Source organism: Mandrillus leucophaeus, unplaced genomic scaffold (genome assembly GCF_000951045.1).
Source record: "Mandrillus leucophaeus isolate KB7577 unplaced genomic scaffold, Mleu.le_1.0 Scaffold757, whole genome shotgun sequence".
NCBI classification, from domain to species: Eukaryota; Metazoa; Chordata; class Mammalia; order Primates; family Cercopithecidae; genus Mandrillus; species Mandrillus leucophaeus.
In genome coordinates this window covers 844,174-862,789 of record NW_012108219.1, presented here as the reverse complement: position 1 = coordinate 862,789, position 18,616 = coordinate 844,174, and the positions used below count along the sequence as shown (strand labels likewise).

The window sequence follows — 18,616 nt, the reverse complement described above, 5'->3', positions numbered from 1 at the left end:
GTGATGGTTCATGCCTTGTAATCCCAGCACTTTGGGAGGCCGAGGCAGGTGGATCACTTGAGGTCAGGAGTTCAAGAACAGCCTGGCCAACATGGTAAAACTCTGTCTCTACAAAAAATACAAAAAAATTAGTTGGGCATGGTGGCATGTGCCTGTAATCCCAGCTACTCGGGAGGCTGAGGCAGGAGAATCGCTTGAACCCAGGAGGCGGAAGTTGCAGTGAGCTGTGATCGCACCATTGCACTCCAATCTGGGCAACAGAGCAAGACTCTGTCTAAACACACACACACACACACACACACACACACACACACAAAACTGATCTTGCATGACTTTAGTGAGGACAATAAATAATAAACATAAAATGTACAAATCACTTCTAGTAATGATTGCTAACCTTTAGCACTCTATTTAATTATCTCATTTACTTCCTATTACAACTTATTGGGTAGGTCCTATTATTGTTTCCATCTTACAGCTACAGAAGAGAGATTTAGAACAGTTAAGAAATTGAACCACAGTGATTTTGTCAATAAGTGATGGAACCAATAAATGAAGTCACTCAAACCTGTTTGACTACGAAATCTGAGTTCATAAGTGACAGCTATCATTCTTATTAATATAATCCTAACCATTATTTATTTTCTAGTATTACAGTTGTGTCTCCATTTCTAGTTTCTCAAAGGTCAATTTTAGTTGCAATTTTGTCAATCAACTTATAACATATCATTCACCACTAAACAAAAATGTGTATTCTTTTTTTTTTTTTTTGAGGTAGAGTCTAGATCGGTCCCCAGTCTGGAGTGCAGTGGCGCGATATCAGCTCACTGCAACCTCCGCCTCCCAGGTTCAAGCGATTCTCCTGCCTCAGTCTCCCGAGTAGCTGGGATTACAGGCATGCGCCACCACGTCCAGCTAATTTTGTATTTTCAGTAGAGATGAGGTTTCCCCATGTTGGTCAGGCTGGTCTCAAACTCCTGACCTCAGGTGATCCACCCACCTTGGCCTCCCAAAGTGCTGAGATTACAGGTTTGAGCCACCATGCCCAGCCCAAAAATGTATACTCTAACTTTTTCCAATTTACTTATTAACAGTTTGGTTAGCACATAAAATATAGCTTCTTCTTTTTCTTTTTTTAATCTGACAATCATCTGACCTAACTGTAGAAAATTCAATTCAGCTAATAAAACTGTGGTTTTGAAAATTACATTCATGATCTTGTTCACTAAAATATAGGCAGACAGACCTGTGTCCAAATCCTGGCTCTACAGCCAGGGTTTCAGAAAAGTACTTAACTCTTAAAGCCTAAATTTTCCCATAGGTAAAATGGGGATGGAAACAGTACTTTAACTCCCTCATTGGCCCATGCTTAAGAGTAAATAATTCTTACAAAACACTTAAAATAACACCTGGGACCTAATAACCACTCAAAAAATTGTTAGTTTTACTATTACTATTTTTAGTTCTCAAATCTAGGTTTTAAAATGGATTTGAAATGATTTCCCCTTGAAATGTTTTCCTCCAATACGAAGAACTAAGTTCAAGGGTCTCGTAATTTCCGAGACATGTATTTTTTTTTGGTAAATAAAAGCACACAAAAAGTCCCCCAGAATGGCCTGTGGTGGTCACATATACCTCTACAATTCAAAGGATCTCAGATGTTTTAATTTAAATAATCCTTTCCTGAAAATGCCAAATACTACCCTCATTTTTTCTCTTTTCAATCTAAACTGCCTATTCTAGGATTAAGGGTAAAACAGTTTATAAACTACACATAAAGAACTCTATAAATGTAAGGAACTATTCACATCAGTTTTAGCGAGGCTATCTCCATTCTCTCTAACCTTTGAAGTGACACTTAAATTTAAGAAGGTTGAGCAAATTAAAATGGCCGAAGTGTTTTCTCTGGCGAAAAAGGAAAGGATTAGCTAATCTGAAGGTTACTGCCGTCATCCAGACTGTCAAATGACTGTTTCCCTGGCCTCTAAGTGATTGAAGAACACATAAAAAGTAGACTGGACCACATAAAAATTGACTATATACCTATTCTTAAAATAGCTCTACAGAAAAAGGCCTTTGTTTGACATTTGTACTATGGTTTAAAGACAAGGAAAACAGCATTTTTGTAAAAAATCAAACCCTTATTTGATACCTTAGAAAACCTGATAGCCATGTGATATCTTCCTAAAACTGAAACTTCAATAATGCTGGCTGTTCCCACCATAGGCTTCCAGGTCCTTACCAATTCTTGAGTGTCTTCTTGTAGCGGCAGAAATGCCGCTTCCAGAATCGCAACCTGGTCAGCACTAAGCTTCTGCCACAGCCCGATCAGCAGAATCACCAAATGGGTGGCACTCTTCAGCCTGGTGAATGACTGGAACAGATTGCCTTGGTTTTCCTCCACTGCATCTGCTAGAGCGATTACCTGCAGATATTACAAACTTTGGTTAGGGATAATTTCACAATTCTTGAGCCCTCAACAAATTACGTCTGGCACACTTTTGTTTTTCTTTAACACAACTTGATCAACTTTGTCTTCCACAAACACAAGCTATGTTGAGTAATAAAAGAGTTATCATTCATCTGCTCACTTCCTTCTTTAAAAAAAAAAAACATGCCCACAGTAATTCCAAATCTATATGGCCAGAAGTGGAAAATATCCACGAAATAAGCTTAGCAGGAACAGGGTTCAGTGTCTGCTTTGCCATCTATTGACCTTCTTCAATATATGGTAATATAAGTAACCTCGAATAAAGTTATCACAGTCTTTATTACCGCCACATAGATTAATCAGTTTAAACATTCTCAGAAGAATAATTGCATTTGCCTTGTAGTTCAAAATAACTTCATTACACTTTTTTCAGAACATTGTCTTCCTCTAATATTAGTCTTTAGATGCTACATGGTAATGGGATATCTAATATTTCTTTATTATATTTAAAAGGTAGATAATGTTCAAACATTTGACCAGTTGAGTAATGTCATTTTTAACACAAATGTCAGGCACCAGCCCACGGGGACCTGAAAGAAAAAAAAAAAAGTTCAGGGTGTGTTAGCTTTTCAATGCCAAATCTACTTAGGATAAAATTGGCAGGAGTGAGTAGAATTGACTTTTTTTCATCCTTTTGAATAATCCTGTGGAAAAAAGAACTAAAGCAACAATTGGATGAAACATTCAAAACTGCCCATTGGTGTTTTATTTTAGTTTAATGTCTTGGTGAATTCTGTGCTCATTAAAAGTAATGAACTGACTGCCGCAGAGGCTCAAGGCGTCTGACAGTCCCCAGAACAGCATTAGTAAAAGCCAGGGCCATATGAGCTCCTTTCTACAAGCCCCCACCAGCTTGGGAGACTGGAGTTCAGATGAGTCTCAGAAGTCTGGTGCAGAGGATCCATTTGGTGATATTTCATGATTTATTGACACGGGCTCAAAGGGCTTGTTAAAAAATCATCATTCAAACAAGTAGAATGTACAGCTGTGTGGTCTCCCAAATTCCATGTTGGGAGAGGGGCTGTACAGAAAGAGCCCTCAGAGTGTCTCGGAGATACTAGAAAAGGGATGTAGACAGAGCAACTGAAGGTCCTTGCTTGAAATCGCTGGGGTGACCAAGATTCTTTGCCACTTGGCTGAGGACTTGCAGGAGTTATAAAAGGCAATCACAATTCACATTTAGCTCTACAGGGAGGCATGGGAGTTTAAATGAAGACTACCATAACGTAAAGTGCATTACTTGCTATGCGCCTAGTACTGTGCTACTTCCCAATTACATTCAAAAGAAGTACACAGTATCTTACAGTCCACAAGGATCTTATACTTTGCTGGAAAGAAAACATACATACACAACCAATTAGTGGGAAGAAACATTACTATAATAATGTCCTAATTGTGCAGAACAGAAAGTAAGTGTGAAAGAAGTTAGCAAAGGGACGGATTACTGTGGGCCAGAGTTAATATCCCTGGGGCCTCTTTTACTCAAACGGAGCTTGGAACTCATCCCTTCCCCATTACTTCAAGAAGTCCCCTTGAAGAGATGGTAAGAGCCCACTTTCCTTAAACCAAAACACCTGGAATCGTGTTCCTCCCCCACCCCCACCGTGATTCCAATGGACTCCTGTTAAAGTCTGAGTTTATACTCTTTTTCTTCCTGTGAATGTTACCAATTAAGCCTCATTGTGGGGCCATCACATTATGACGCAGATGCTTATTGTCAAAAAGTCCAAATCATACAAGGATCAAGGTCATAAACACCCACTGAATGCCAGATATGTGCAAGAATTTGCGGGAAGTACTGTAGGGAATTCAATGGTGACAGATCTAATCTCCACCTTCAAAGAGTTTGTAATAGAGAAAGGAAAATAGGTCAAGGAGGCAAATATTGACCACATAAGGAAGACCCTATAGGCTATAAAGGAGAATTCCACTAACATTGCGATTATTATGTGAATAACTATCCCTCCAAATAATTGAACATAGGCCACAGGCCAAGCATTCTGCCCTGTGCCATACAGGTATCAGTGTCTTCAATCCTCACATCTCCCCTGCAACTTAGTTGACATTTTCTTTCACAGATGAGAACTCTGAGGCTCAGGAAATATAAGGTATTTGCTCAGGACTGTACGCAGGGTGTGCAAACTGTGCTCGAGCTTTGACGGGCCCGAACTTGTTTAATGCTCTGCTGTCTCTGCCTTGAAATTCTTAATAATTTTATTTTTGAGCTTGCATTTTGCAAGTAAAATTGATGGGGCAATAGAGCATGCACAGGTGCAGAGGAATCATACTTACATTTAAAACTGCATTAATATAACGATTAATGGTAAAATTCATGCTAATTATTCAAAATTTTAGGTTTTTCTTACTTAGAAAGCTACTAAAAAGAAAATAAGAAAACACCATCAGAAGCTGTGAAAGAGAGAGTACTGAAGAAAACAAAAAGCTTTGTATTTTAGTGGTTGTTTTAGCAGCCCTTTCTTCCTGCCTGTTGAACAAGGGCCCCTCATTTTCATTTTGCACTGGGATCCACAAAATAAGTAATCAGCCTGACCATCACCTAATAGATGAAAGAACAGGATTCAAACTTCGGAGTCTGTCTCACTCCAAATCTTGTTTGGGACCTTATGCACGTTGTAGGTTCAGAGATGGGCATACTACTACTAGCTGAGTGTAGGGGGCCTTAGGAAGGAAGAGGTAGAGAAAGAAGCAGTGGTATGCCAGAACTAGCTCAGTCAGCTCCTCCCACATCAGGAGAAAGAACCTATTGTTCAGTTTTCAGAAATTTTGCAAGCCAGCTGTTACACATGGCCATTACTAACAATTAAATCACATAAACTTAAAACTAAATAAATTATATTTAAAACAAAGGTAATAAATACTCAACATTCATTACTTCCTATTATTATCTGGTCTCTTGAGGTTATTTGGGCCTATTGTATCCATATGTTGGAAACACTTTGCAATGGGCTACGGTTTACATTTCTTCCCAACTCTGCATTCACGGACCTCACACTGGTAGCCTGAAATCAGCCATGGTGGAAGTATTTACTACATGAAAATCCACAAAAGTTACAAAGTCAGTCTTCCTACCCTTCCCCTTCTTCCCCAGAAAGTCTCTTGTTAACTATTTACTAGCACACCAGTGAGAAGAGGTATCTGCAATTTGTCCTAAGAATAGATGTTGAAGGCTGGGTGCAGTGACTCATGCCTGTAATCCCAGCACTTTGGGAGGCCAAGGTGGGCGGATCACGAGCTCAGGCATTCGAGACCAGCCTAGCCAACATGGTGAAACCCCGTCTCTACTAAAAATACAAAAATTAGCTGGGCATGGTGGCGTGTGCCTGTAATCCCAGCTACTCGGGAGGCTGAGGCAGGAGAATCACTTGAACCAGGGAGTCAGAGGTTGCAGTGAGCCGAGATTATGCCACTGCACTCCAGCCTGGCGACAGAGTGAGACTCCATCTCAGGAAAAAAAAAAAAAAAGAATAGATATTGAATAAGGCCAGTTTAGGCACAGTGTTTGATGACATTAAAAAGGTAAGCTGGGCACTGTTGTAGAGAAACCAAAATGTCACAGTGAAAGCATGCACTTAACTCTGTAGGCACTGGGGAGCCACAAAGTATTTTGACTCTGGGTGTTACTTGATGGAGGCTGCACTCTAAGCAGCTATCAGAGCATAACAAAAATTTGGGGCATTTTCTGGACTTAAAGGATGCTTTTACGCACGTTCCTCACTATCAAGGGAAAATCCTCACTAAGTGCAACAACATGTCAGTTCATGGACCCACCCAACTTGCTAAACACAGCTGTGATGGAAGAATGACTTCTCAGTGAGACAGCAGCCCAAGCCACAGGATCTTTCCTGAGCAAGGCCCAAAATATATCAATTGGAGAGAAGCGTCGTCTAAGCCTCAGTCTCATTGGATATATTCCTGTGCATTGTGGAAAGAGTCTGCTATCCCCAAATGGTCACAGAAACTGGAAAGAAATGGGATAAACAATTCCTTATGTAAATTACCCCCAAGGAAAATCTTCCTGACCTACTGGCCAGCATGAAATACTAAACAGATCTCCATGTTCTCAATTTAGTTTTACACGTAACAGCCAGGTTTACTGTGTTCCCCATAAGAGCCAAATGAATTTAACAGAATTAACATAGTAAAAAGAGCTGGAAAAACTACACCCATCAGGATTCAGATCTCTGAGACCAAGGCCTAGAAGATCTCGACGCTCACCTGGAACTGAGAAATGAGGCCAACCACCTGCTAGGACTTAAATTTGAGGGAGAGCAATTTTTCAGGGTGCATCACTGGCTGAGCAAGATGTGTGTTCCCTAGTGTTCAACTGAACTACAGAAAGGGAGGGGTCTAGGAAATAATAAATGCTAACGATCTCAAGCACAATGTGTTGATGGCCTTTGCTTTGCTTTTTCAAATTGAAGGTTTCCAAATAAAATGGAGACCCCAAAGGACATCTCTGTCCAACTGCCATATCAGTTGATGCCAAAGTAATGAGGCAGAGGCCCAGGGAGCTGCTTGCAGGAAAACGCTCAACTCATAAAGTGAGTGTGAAATTAATCCCAAATACTTCCAGCTGCCAAGATAGGCTCTAAAATTGGTTACAGGAAAGCAGCAGCAGCAACAGCAGAGTAGACATGAATCATACTGTGTGAACACGGACACGTCCAATTTCTTCACCTAAACTTACCATTGAATCTGCCTCCAAATTTCACGTGTGGCACTACCACTGCCTAAACACTACATTGTTTAGCTGTCATTTCCTGAGGACTGATTGTGGGCCAGGCACTGTGTGCAGGGCTGTCATACCCAGATTATCATGTGGTCCTCATGACAACCCTCTGATATAGGAACTGCTGATCCCCTCTCCCCCTACTTCCCGATGAGGAAACAGAAGCTTACAGACATTTAAACACACTGCCTGTGGTCATAAATAAGGGAAGAGAAGGGCTAGGATTCTAATTCTGTCTTCTGATTTCCTACTGGGTGCCCTTTCTTCTACACCAATATACCAATGATACATTCAGCCACATAATATAAACTAATGTACAAATTATACATTCAGCCTCATAAAATAATCCAGTGAATTTTCATCTTGATAATTAAGCAAAGATACTAAGGAAGAACACTACTAATATATTACTTCCACGATAGGCATATGTGCTTTAGTTATGCTTTCCTATTGCTGCAGCTTTACACATGAGGTCCATGCGAATTGCCTGGTTTCTGCACAAAGTTGCGTGGTACTGCCCAAAGTTACATTATAAAGGAAATTCGTTCATAACTTGTAAGAATGGGAAGTTAACATACTAAGGTTTTTCCTTAACAAAGAGAATTTTATTATGTTCCATATAGCTCAAAAATACGAAGATTTTAGAAAACAGACATTTTCTATGCCAACTCCTTTAGTGAAGCTACTTTTTTCAAAGGGATGATTCATTTATTTTCTATAAAATCTCACATTACAACGTTTTCAGTGGTCTGAGCAGGTTAATGTTTTGTAATAATAATTGTCAACAGTTATTGAGGGCTATCTAGGAGCCAGGGACTGTCCTAACCTCTTTACAGAAATAATCTCATTTAATTCTAAAAAAATACTGTGAGGTATATACTGTCATTGCTCCCATTTTAAAAACAAGACCAGAGAAGTACAGAAAGTGTCAAACAGTAAGCAGTAGAGCCAGAATTCATATACAAGCAATCTGACCCAAGAAACATTACTATGAAGCACTGCCTGCATTAACCTTCTGCCTATATATCAGTCTCATCATGTGCAATATGTGAAACTAATTCTACCAAGAGCTCCCCAATGGGAGGTTTCAGCTTTGTTGATCTTCCAATACCTGATAGATGAATGAGTTAAGAAAATGACATTCTTGTGATATGGACGAATTTATACATCCCCTAGGGAAGAATGCAATAGGCTGTGCTGGAACAGGCAATGTCCTGGGAATCAAGGATATGGAGCTTCTAGTCCTGGCTTTGCTACCAAGCAGTTTTATGTCAGTGTTCATCATTTACTTCCATTTTCTGGGCTCTAGTTTCATCACCTTTAAAATGTAGGAAACATGATCTCTAACATCCAGCACAGCTATAAGTGTCTGATTCAAAAAATTTTAAATTACTTTTGGATGATGTGTTGTTTTGAATTATCCATGCCACTTCTTCCCCTCTATTTGCACACATAATAGGATTCTTGTTGACTTGGGGGTTTTATCTATAAAAGAGCATTATGAATATTTTTCTTTAGCTAATTCATAGGATTATGAAAATTAAATGAGAGGGGTAAAAAGACGGACAATAACAAGTGCTGGCAAGGATGTGGAGAAATTGGAACCCATGTACATTGCTGGTGGAAATATAATACAGTACAGCTTCTATGCTAAACAGGCTGGCAACTCCTCAAAAAGTTAAACATAGAGTTACCATATGACCCAGAAATTCCACTTCTAGGTATACGCCCAAGAGAAATGAAAAACATGTCCATTTAAAAACTTGCTCATGAATAGTTATAGCAGCATTACTTATAATAGCCAAAAAGTAGAAACAACTCAAATGTCCATCAACAGACAAATGGATAAACAAATGTGGCATATTCATATAATGAAATATTGTTCAGCCATAAAAAGAAACCAAGTACTTATACATGCTACAAAATGGATGAATCTCGAAAATGTTATACTAAACGAAAGAAGCCTGTGACAAAGGAACACATATTGTATGATTTCATTTGCACAAAATACCCAGAATAGGTAAATCTGTAAACACAGAAAGTAGATTAATAGTTGCTTAGGGCTGGGGGTAGGTGGTAAATAGGAGGAATGGGAAGTGACAGCTAATGGGTGTTCGGTATCTTTTAGGAGGTGTTAAAATGTTCTAAAATTAGACTATGGTAATCGTGGCACAACCCTGTGAATAACACTAAAAATCATTGACGTATACTCTTTAAATGACTGAATTGTAATATATGTAAATAATATCTCAATAAAGCTGTGAAAATAGTAAAAGAACAAAAGATACTTTGCAAGTATAATTCCTGTAAGGTAAATAAATAAACACAAAGACATCTTTACTTAGGCAACAATTTTGATATATTAATGGCCATACCGTATTGCAACTAGGGCTTAATTACCTTAAGGATGATGGAATAACCATGTGACTCTGGAGTCAACCACATCTAACTATGACTACTGGTAATGCTACTTATTAGCTGTACAACTTTTGGCTAGTTACCTCACCTCCCTCAAACTTAGTTTTCTCACCTACAAGACAATACTCAGTAAAAGCTAGTGAACATCCGTGCTGTTCATTTCTAATTGGTTGGGCTCCTGGTTACTATTTCTTAAGATTGTCTATAGTTTAGGGTTCATTTCAGTTTAGTAACACCAGGAAAATTCTGCTTTTTCTATTAGATTAATAATGACATTGAAAAAGAAAGACTCTTCTGCTTGAGGCAATCTACCAACTACTACCTCCCAAAGTTAGGCAGGATAGCTGATCACCCTGCACTGTACCCTGACCCTCACGCTGTGGTCACTCAATGAAACAGTGTTCATTTTACAGCTAAGTTTAATCAAGTTTCAAAGCCTGATTAAAAGCTTGTAAGTTACTCAACGTTGGATTTCCCTTTATCCACTCCTTTAGCAATACTATTAAAACAAGCACACACAGACACAAAACTTTGCCTGGTATGACTTGTTCTCTAGAAATCCTCTGAGGCTTGTTAACTTAGGGAGCCAGACGTTGCTTGTTCTTCTTTTATACCTTACTGAAAATGTTAGAAAATTTGGTGATTTGAATAAAATGTTTCTCAAGTACACCATGAAAAGCCATAGAAAATCAAAACTCAAGTTCAAAAACCCCAGAAAATTCCAGTGTAAAAATATCAACTGGTAAGACCCCAACATGACCACAATTTTCCAGTACGAAGTACACATTGGGTGTCCCATAAATGCTGGGTAAATTGATGAACTTCAAAGTCAGTCCACTTAAAGATACAGTGCAACTATATTTTTTCGGCTTCTTAAATCCTGGACACACTGAATCAGGCACTGTCAGGCTCCCAATCTGAATGGAACCCAAGTGATGTCACATGGAAACAACAGACCTACCTCAATATATCTGTCATCTACTTTTTAAAAAATTGCTCCAGGTCACCTTTAGCCAGAGCTTCCTAAACACCAAACAGACAGCTCTAATGACTGCTGAAATGAATTTATTTTTCAGATGGCAGCCCTTTGGGTGGAAAGGCGCATACTCAGTCTAAGAGAGAATTGGAAGCAGACAAGAAATAGGGCATACTTCCCTCTCAACAATGTTGTTTGTGATGGCATTTGCTACAGATTCCAACATGGCAAAGGGTTTGCAATAAGGAAAAAGAAAAGATTTTACCAGGGCTAAGCTTTTACTTTGGATGAAATGATCCAATTTGTATCCAAAAGAATTGTTCTTTTACCAAAAACGATGAAATAGGGCTCAAAATGAAAAAGAAATGGCATGGAGATGATTTAAATGCCAGACAGGCATGTAAGAAGCATTTGGGTAGTAAGCTTATAACTAATCCATTCATTACCTACATGAATTCATTACCTCTGTGCTGAACTTATGACTACATAAAAGAGAATCCTGAGGCTTTTACTTTGAAGGCATAGCAAGAATCTAATTCTTAGCTGTTTTTGCTACCATATTATTTTGTATTAATAGGACAGTGAACTGGATTTCATTCTATTGCACTTCACATGGGAAAGAAAACCTGAGATTCCCCTTTAACATGCATTTAGCTTAAATTTGCAAAACAAAACCAGGATCAGAATACTTTGTGGTTTTTTTTTGTTTTTTTTTTTTTTTGAGATGGAGTCTCGTTCTGTTGCCCAGGCTGGAGTGCAATGTCGTGATCTCAGCTCACTGCAACCTCCACCTCCCGGGTTCAAGTGATTCTCCTGCCTCAGCCTCCTGAGTAGCTGGGATTACAGGCACCCACCACCACACCTGGCTAATTTTTTGTATTTTTAATAGAGACAGAGTTTCAACATGTTGATCAGGCTGGTCTCAAACTCCCGACGTCGTGATCTGCCTGCCTCAACCTCTCAAAGTGCTGAGATTACAGGCGTGAGCCACCGCGCCCGGCCCAGAATACATTTTTAATCATAGTATCATTTTGGGTAGCCATTAAGACAACTGCAAAAGTGTACCCATTCAGTAAAAAACTTCAGTCGCAAAAATCATTTGTCTTCATAAAAAGAGACCTGCTAATGAGCTAAACTACCTGATCCTTCAAAACACTAAGGTATGATCGTGTGACTCTTAGAAGTCACAATGGTTTTTCTGGTCTATGATTACAATTTTCCCGGACACCAATCCACACTTGCAAAATGCCTTGAGAATGCACATAAAAACGGTTTTAGAAAAACAAATTATTTCTGAGAAATTTCTTTATAATATATATAGCACAACTCTTTTTTTCTTTTTTAATGTTCTGCTGAGAAGAATATAAAAGGTAGGCAGTGTTGGAATACAGACTTTGGCTAGGACTTTCAAAATATATACCATTGATACATAAAAATGTTAAATGAGAGAGACAATAAATCATTTACAAGTGACACAGAGACAAATTTTGCTATTTCTGCAAAGTTTATTCACCAAATAGACATGTAACTTAATCAGCTGAAAGGAAACAAACTCCAATGCTTGGCTAATATAAAGTTTTAAAAATACAACTGATCTCAAGCCTGATTACTATTTTTACCTTTTTTCCCCCTTGGCTGACCAAATTTTTACCCCTTTCCATAAAATTATCTTCCTATAGCCAAGTGAAACCCCAATTTAAAAAATAATAATTGATGAAATCAGGCTGTAAAAAGAAGAATGAATGTTCTCTGGACTATGGTTACTCATTGAACAGATCGCTATTAAAGCTGGAATCTATGGTTGGCAATGTCGAAGCTCATTTTACAAGCCCTAGAGAATGCCACAGTTATCACTCTCCAAAAACAACATCTACAAGGTCTGATCTGAATAGTTTCTAAGTTTAGAATGTTTCAGGCCACATTCCTACATGCAGACATGTCAGTAATTATGTAACCACCCACACTGCCTCTAGTGCCATCTCCAATGAACGGAAATGATGGATAGATGGGCAGTTGGCTGGGTGTCCTAAAAGCATTCCTTTAGCTAAGGTAGCAAGTGCTAAGACACATTATTACATGTGATCAGTTAGGGCACGCTCCCAAAAAGGCAGAAAGGGAGGCTGGAGACCCCAATAGTGCTGGTGACACTGCCAATCATTTCCTTGGTTCCAGAGTTTACGAGGTGAAAGTGACATTTTCACAATAGAGTGAAATTGTTGAGGCTTTTCTATGAATCTTCTTTTAAAACATCTAGTTTTTTCAGAGGGTCTACTTCTCTTCAATATTTGTAGTTTTTATACATTTTTGCTTTCTTAGATAAAATAGTTACACCACTACCATCTGGTAGTTCTTTGGCAAAATATGTAAATGTCTATATGGCTCAGACCACGTGGAAATAATACAAAAGGCAATGAGGAGAGCTGCCTGGTTTCATATGGAGTGAAACTAGGGTAAACTGTGGGTTATGTTTACAATCACAGGCTATTGGAACATCATAATTAGAAGTTGCCTTGGTGAAGATATGTTATGCCTGATTTCTACTGTGCTATACATTCTCCCTGGTCAGAGACTATTTTATTGTTTGCTGTACCCTCCTACAGTCTCTGGCTCATAGCAGGCATTCAATGAATGTTTGTAATACTAAAGTAAATTTAAAATTTTGATGACTCAGTAGCACAAGAGTATCCATTAAGATGGTAATTCACAGGACTACTACTTGGACGAGCGAAGTAAATGCCTATACTCCAGGTAAACAAGACCAAAGTCTCTCATTTTTGAAAAGTTTTTGCAGGCTATGATATTCACTGGGTCTACCACAGGTTGTAAATAACTGGGCTCTAAATCCATACCTTCCACATGTATTATATTACAATGAATTCTAAATTCATTCAAGTCTTTACTGCTGAGTTTACTGCAAGTGTTATGAAGTCTGTAATTTAACTTTAAAATACATCACAGAGCCATATGACGTAAGCATGGGAGTCAGTTTTAAGTGCACTCTAGAGAAGAGTTTCTCATCCTCCTCGTTAATGACATTTGGGGCCAGATAATTCTTTGCTGTCAGGGCTGTCCCAGGTACTGTATGAGGTTTATCTGCATCCCTGTACTCTACACACTAGATGCCAATAGCATCTCTCATTACCAGTTGTGACAACCAAAAAAACGTCTCCAGACATTGTCAAATGTCTCCCTAGGGGCAAAATCACCCCGGGTTGAGATCCATTGTTCTAGAGTCAGTGCGATTGTGCTCAAAACGGTTATCTTTCTCATCAGCAGCAAAGTCCACAAGCAGAGGTGCTACCATAAGGAATTAGGCTACTAGCATCTCCAGCAACACTGGAGACTTTTTCATTCCATAATAAATGTCAGAAATGGATTTTGATTGATGATCAGAAGTTTGATAGTCAGCATTATAGATATTAGAATTGGTTCACTGGCAAAAATTAATGATATTAAAGACACGTGGATTGACTGAATATTTTTATACTCAGACTCTCCTTTGCATGAATAGGGTATATGAATTCCAGCAAGACACTGATGGGATGGGGTCCAAATGTTCCTGTGTCTTGACTTTGGGAAGCAGATTTCTAGCTACTTGATGTCCATTACAAGGGAAAAAAGACGCTGCCTTTGATTATTGTCCAATCTGCCCCAATGGAACCTTTCCAGAAAGGTGGTAGTCTAGTACCTAAAGGGCAGCTGGGCCTTCACCCAGTCTGCAGTATAGGCTATATGAATTGTCCCATGCTTATAAATGTTTATTTAATAAATGTCTTCATATGTGACAAAATTAGGCATGAGACATACTTTCATTAGAATCAGGGAGAGAGGTTTGGGGGAAGACACTCATTCTCATTTACCTCAAGCTTTTTGATGGCTATGATTACTTACCGAAAAGAATTTAAGATTTGTGTGTGACTAAATTGGCAAAGGTAGTGTGCCACATCGAGTGTATGCTAAGTGATGGGGATACATGCGTTTTAAGAGCTACCTGCAAAGAACCAACAGTCTCACAACAAAAATAGGCCAGGCGTGGTGGTTCACAGCTGGAATCCCAGCACTTTGGGAGGCCAAGGCAGGTGATCACTTGAGGTCAGGTGTTTGAGACCAGCCTGACCAACACGGCAAAACCCAGCCTCTACTAAAAATACAAAAATTAGCTGGGCATGGTGGCACATGCCTGTAATCTCAGCTACTCAGCAGGCTAATGGACGAGAATCACTTGAACCTGGGAGGCGGAGGCTGCAGTGAGCCAAGAATGCACCACTGCACTCCAGCCTAGGCGACAGAGTGAGACTTTGTCTCAAAAAGAAGAAGAAGAAGAAAACCAAGAGGAGAAGGGTTAGGCAACTTGATGAAAATCACACAGCAATGCCAAGATTCAAACCAGGTATCTTTAAAACCTACAAAGCCCAAGCATTTTCCACTGTGCCATACTGTACCCTTCAACACACACACACACACACACACACACACACACACACACACACACATACCCCTAAACTAGATGATAAGTGCTATACAAATGGCTATCAGGTTAAGTGAGTATGAGAAATACCTATAAATGACTCCTCCCCAACAACTGATTTTCTGGGGTGAAGGGCCCACAGATTCCTTTGTTTGTCCCTCTTTTAAGTAAACCTACATTTGAATGTTTGAATGCCTTTGGTTCATAACAACATTCAAGTCCTGCACATTACTCCTATTGTTTCTCATCTACATCTATGTTACCTGCCTGGCCCTGTAGTCATTTGAGTTTGTAACCACTTCAGTAATCATAAACTCTAAACATTTAAAAAAAAAAAAAAAAAACTATAACAGGTATGGAAAAACAGATCATCCTCATCATAAGTGATTAAACTGAATCTGGGCTCTGGTAATTTAACTCCAGGAGGGTCCTCAACATCTTTAAGCTTCAGTTTTCTCCTTTGTAAAAGACAAGTATGTGGCTTGAAGATTAAATGAGACACAACATAAAATGTATTTGTCACAGTGGCTAGCACATAGGAAGCATACAATAAAGGTTAACATTATTATTATTATTTATTATTCCCTGGCTAAACACTCACCCAAGATATTCTTTTTTTTTTAGGTGGAATCTTGCTTTGTCATCCAGGCTGGAGTGCAGTGGTGCAATCTTGGCTCACTGCAGCCTCCACCTCCCAGGTTCATGCCTCCTGAGTAGCTGGGATTATAGGCATTCGCCACCATGCCCAGCTAATTTTTTTTGCATTTTTAGTAGAGATGGAGTTTCAACATGTTGGCCAGGCTGGTCTCAAACCCCTGGCCTCAAGTGATCCACCCACCTCAGCCTCCCAAAGTGCTGAGATAACAGGCATGAGCCACCACGCCCAGCCCAACGTATCCTTTAATAAAGCAAAATAAAATTCAAAAAATGTCATATACCTGAAGACAATAATAACACTTCCTTTTGCCTCTTCATCTCTAGTTTATACAATCCCAATAATTTCAATATCTCTTCATGGGATTGATTTTGTACATAAAATACATACATTATTTACCAAAGTGTGTGACAAAATCTCCACATCGTCTCTCTCAAAGCACCCTGTATGTCCCCTTCTATTATATCCATCACATTTAGAATGACTTGCTTAATACAGGTAAGCTCTGTGAAGGCAGGGACTGTGTCTCGTCTTATTTACTACTGTGTCCCCAGCATATAGCATAGGGCCTAACACATAGTAAGGCTCAACAAATATTTGTTCAGTTGAACTGAATTAAATCCCACTTGGTATACCCTAGAAGGGTAGCATATTAGCTTAATATTACTAGCAGAACATTCTCTCAGAAGTAGAGCTAGTACCTAGAATACTAGTTGTGAGGCAGAGCAAATAATAGATTTCCTTAATTCCATAATGCCCTTTGCTTGTTAGGCACCTCTCCCACCCATACACACATTTTTGAAAAACACTTTTAATGGTTTATAAATCAGGACGTGCCACATTTAATATGGTAGCCTTATTTTTTATCCTCAAAAGTTATCTAATCAATAGTGTGCTCTAAAATTAATGTCTTAGAATTCATTCAATGTATTTTTGTGTGGTATTTTGTGTGTATTTCTTTGGAGTTATACCTCCCAGTGTCTTCATCCAGGAAATAACTGTTCTAAGAATATGCCCTGGCTACCCCTTGTGGGGCATTCTCTCCAATTTACACAGTGATTCCCCTCCCCATACTTCCTAGGTGGGACCTACTGAAGGCCAAGCATGAGTTCCTTCATATGGTCTCTAATGACACTATGCAGTGGGGTTATTAGATCTACTTTGGCTGTGACAAAACTGAGGCCCTGATGGTTTAAGACACTGTCCACAATCATGCAGCAAGATTCAAACCCAAGACTGGCTACCCAACAAAGCCCATGTTCTGTCACTGTCCACACTGCTTTGAAAGAACTCTATGGAGCTAGAAAATTCACTTCCACAAAGTTGTTACTTATTTTCAAATGTAATTATGATTATGACTTCAATGAAAGAAACTGTGCATTCTGAGAAAGTAATAAAGTCTATTTCTTATGAATAGAATAGAAGCTAAATCAATTTAAGAAAAAATAAAATACATGTTTATTCAATCTCTTCAACAAGTATAAATTGAGCACCCACTAGAGTGTCAGGTGCTGCATGAACCTTAATGGAGGAAGAAATGTGGCTCAATGAGCAACTGAAACTGGGGTTAATAAACATTTGTGAGATAGTGACGTTTTTCACAGTTATGAAATAATTCTTAATGACTATCTTTGAAGTGATTTTCAACTATAAAACTAGTCAAAATATAGTCGATATCCATGTATAATTCTAATACAGACCAGAATTAAATAAAACGAAAAGGGACATGATAGTTTTGGTCCTGGCATCGATAATCTCATGGAAAGCTTCTCTGTTAAAACATACAAATAAAATCAAACCAGGCAGGAAAATAAAAAAGAAAAAGAAAAAAGAATGATCTTTATAAACGCAGCAAATAAAGAAAAATCTACAAACCCAAGCAAATGTGGTATGTATAAAACAGATCTTTTCTTGAAATGTCCAAATTTGGATTTGATTGGATAAGAGGCCCCTCTAAACCCATGTATTTATTTCTTCCTTCTAAGTAGCTGAAATAGACTATATGAGGATGAGAGCATCTGATAAGAGAGGTATGAGCAGTCACATCTTAGTTTACTGATACTCAGAATATTTAGATTATATCTCTAGTTTTATACCAGCTATTGCCTGAACAGAGATGAGTGCATCAGGAACGTCTTGGTCATCAACACTACTTTGATAAATTATTAAATATCCAAGTTTCCCTTCCACCTACTAGAGAAAACTCAACTTCAGCAAAAAAAAAAAAAAAAGCCATAAGTAGTTATTTTTATTTAAAGAAGTCTGTCCTGGCCAGGTGTGGTGGCTCACACCTGTAATCCCAGATCTCTGGGAAGCCAAGGAGGGTGGATCACTTGAAGTCAGGAGTTCGAGACCAGCCTGGCCAATATGGCGAAACCCCATCTCTACTAAAAATACAAAAAATCAGCCAGGGATGGTGGTGCATGCCTATAATCCCAGCTATTCAGGAAGCTGAGGCAGGAGAATCGCTTGACCCCAGGAGGCGGAGGTTGCAGTGAGCCAAGATTGTGCCATTGCACTCCAGCCTGGGTGACAGAGTGAGACTTTGTCTCAAAAAAAAAAAAAAAAAAAAAAAGCCTGTCCTGAATGTTATCTGGTGTCTCAGACACACACGCCACTTACAGCTGTTATCAATCACCAGTAATGCTCCGCTAAAAACCAAGTAAACTCTATTCCCTCATATGAAAACTGCTTTTCTTGGTGAATTCCTTTCCTCTGGAGAGAAATAAGCTCTAAAATGGAAGAGACTAAGAGAAGATAAGTTTTGAAATCACAGAATCAGAATTTTAGGGCTAGACCAGAAGAAATTTACTATATCACACTATGGTCATTTATTTACATCTGTCTCTTTTTCTTAG

At 38.9% G+C, this 18,616-nt stretch overlaps 1 protein-coding gene across 1 annotated transcript in view; it reads right to left on the bottom strand.

Annotated features, from left to right (window-relative positions):
- The window catches only part of BBS9 (Bardet-Biedl syndrome 9), a 527,217-nt gene that overhangs the window by 100,185 nt on the left and 408,416 nt on the right, over nucleotides 1-18,616 (bottom strand). Inside the window, exon 19 of the mRNA XM_011966349.1 lies at nucleotides 2,243-2,425. Within this exon, the coding sequence (XP_011821739.1) occupies nucleotides 2,243-2,425 (183 nt within the window). The remainder of the gene's footprint in view (nucleotides 1-2,242; nucleotides 2,426-18,616) is intronic.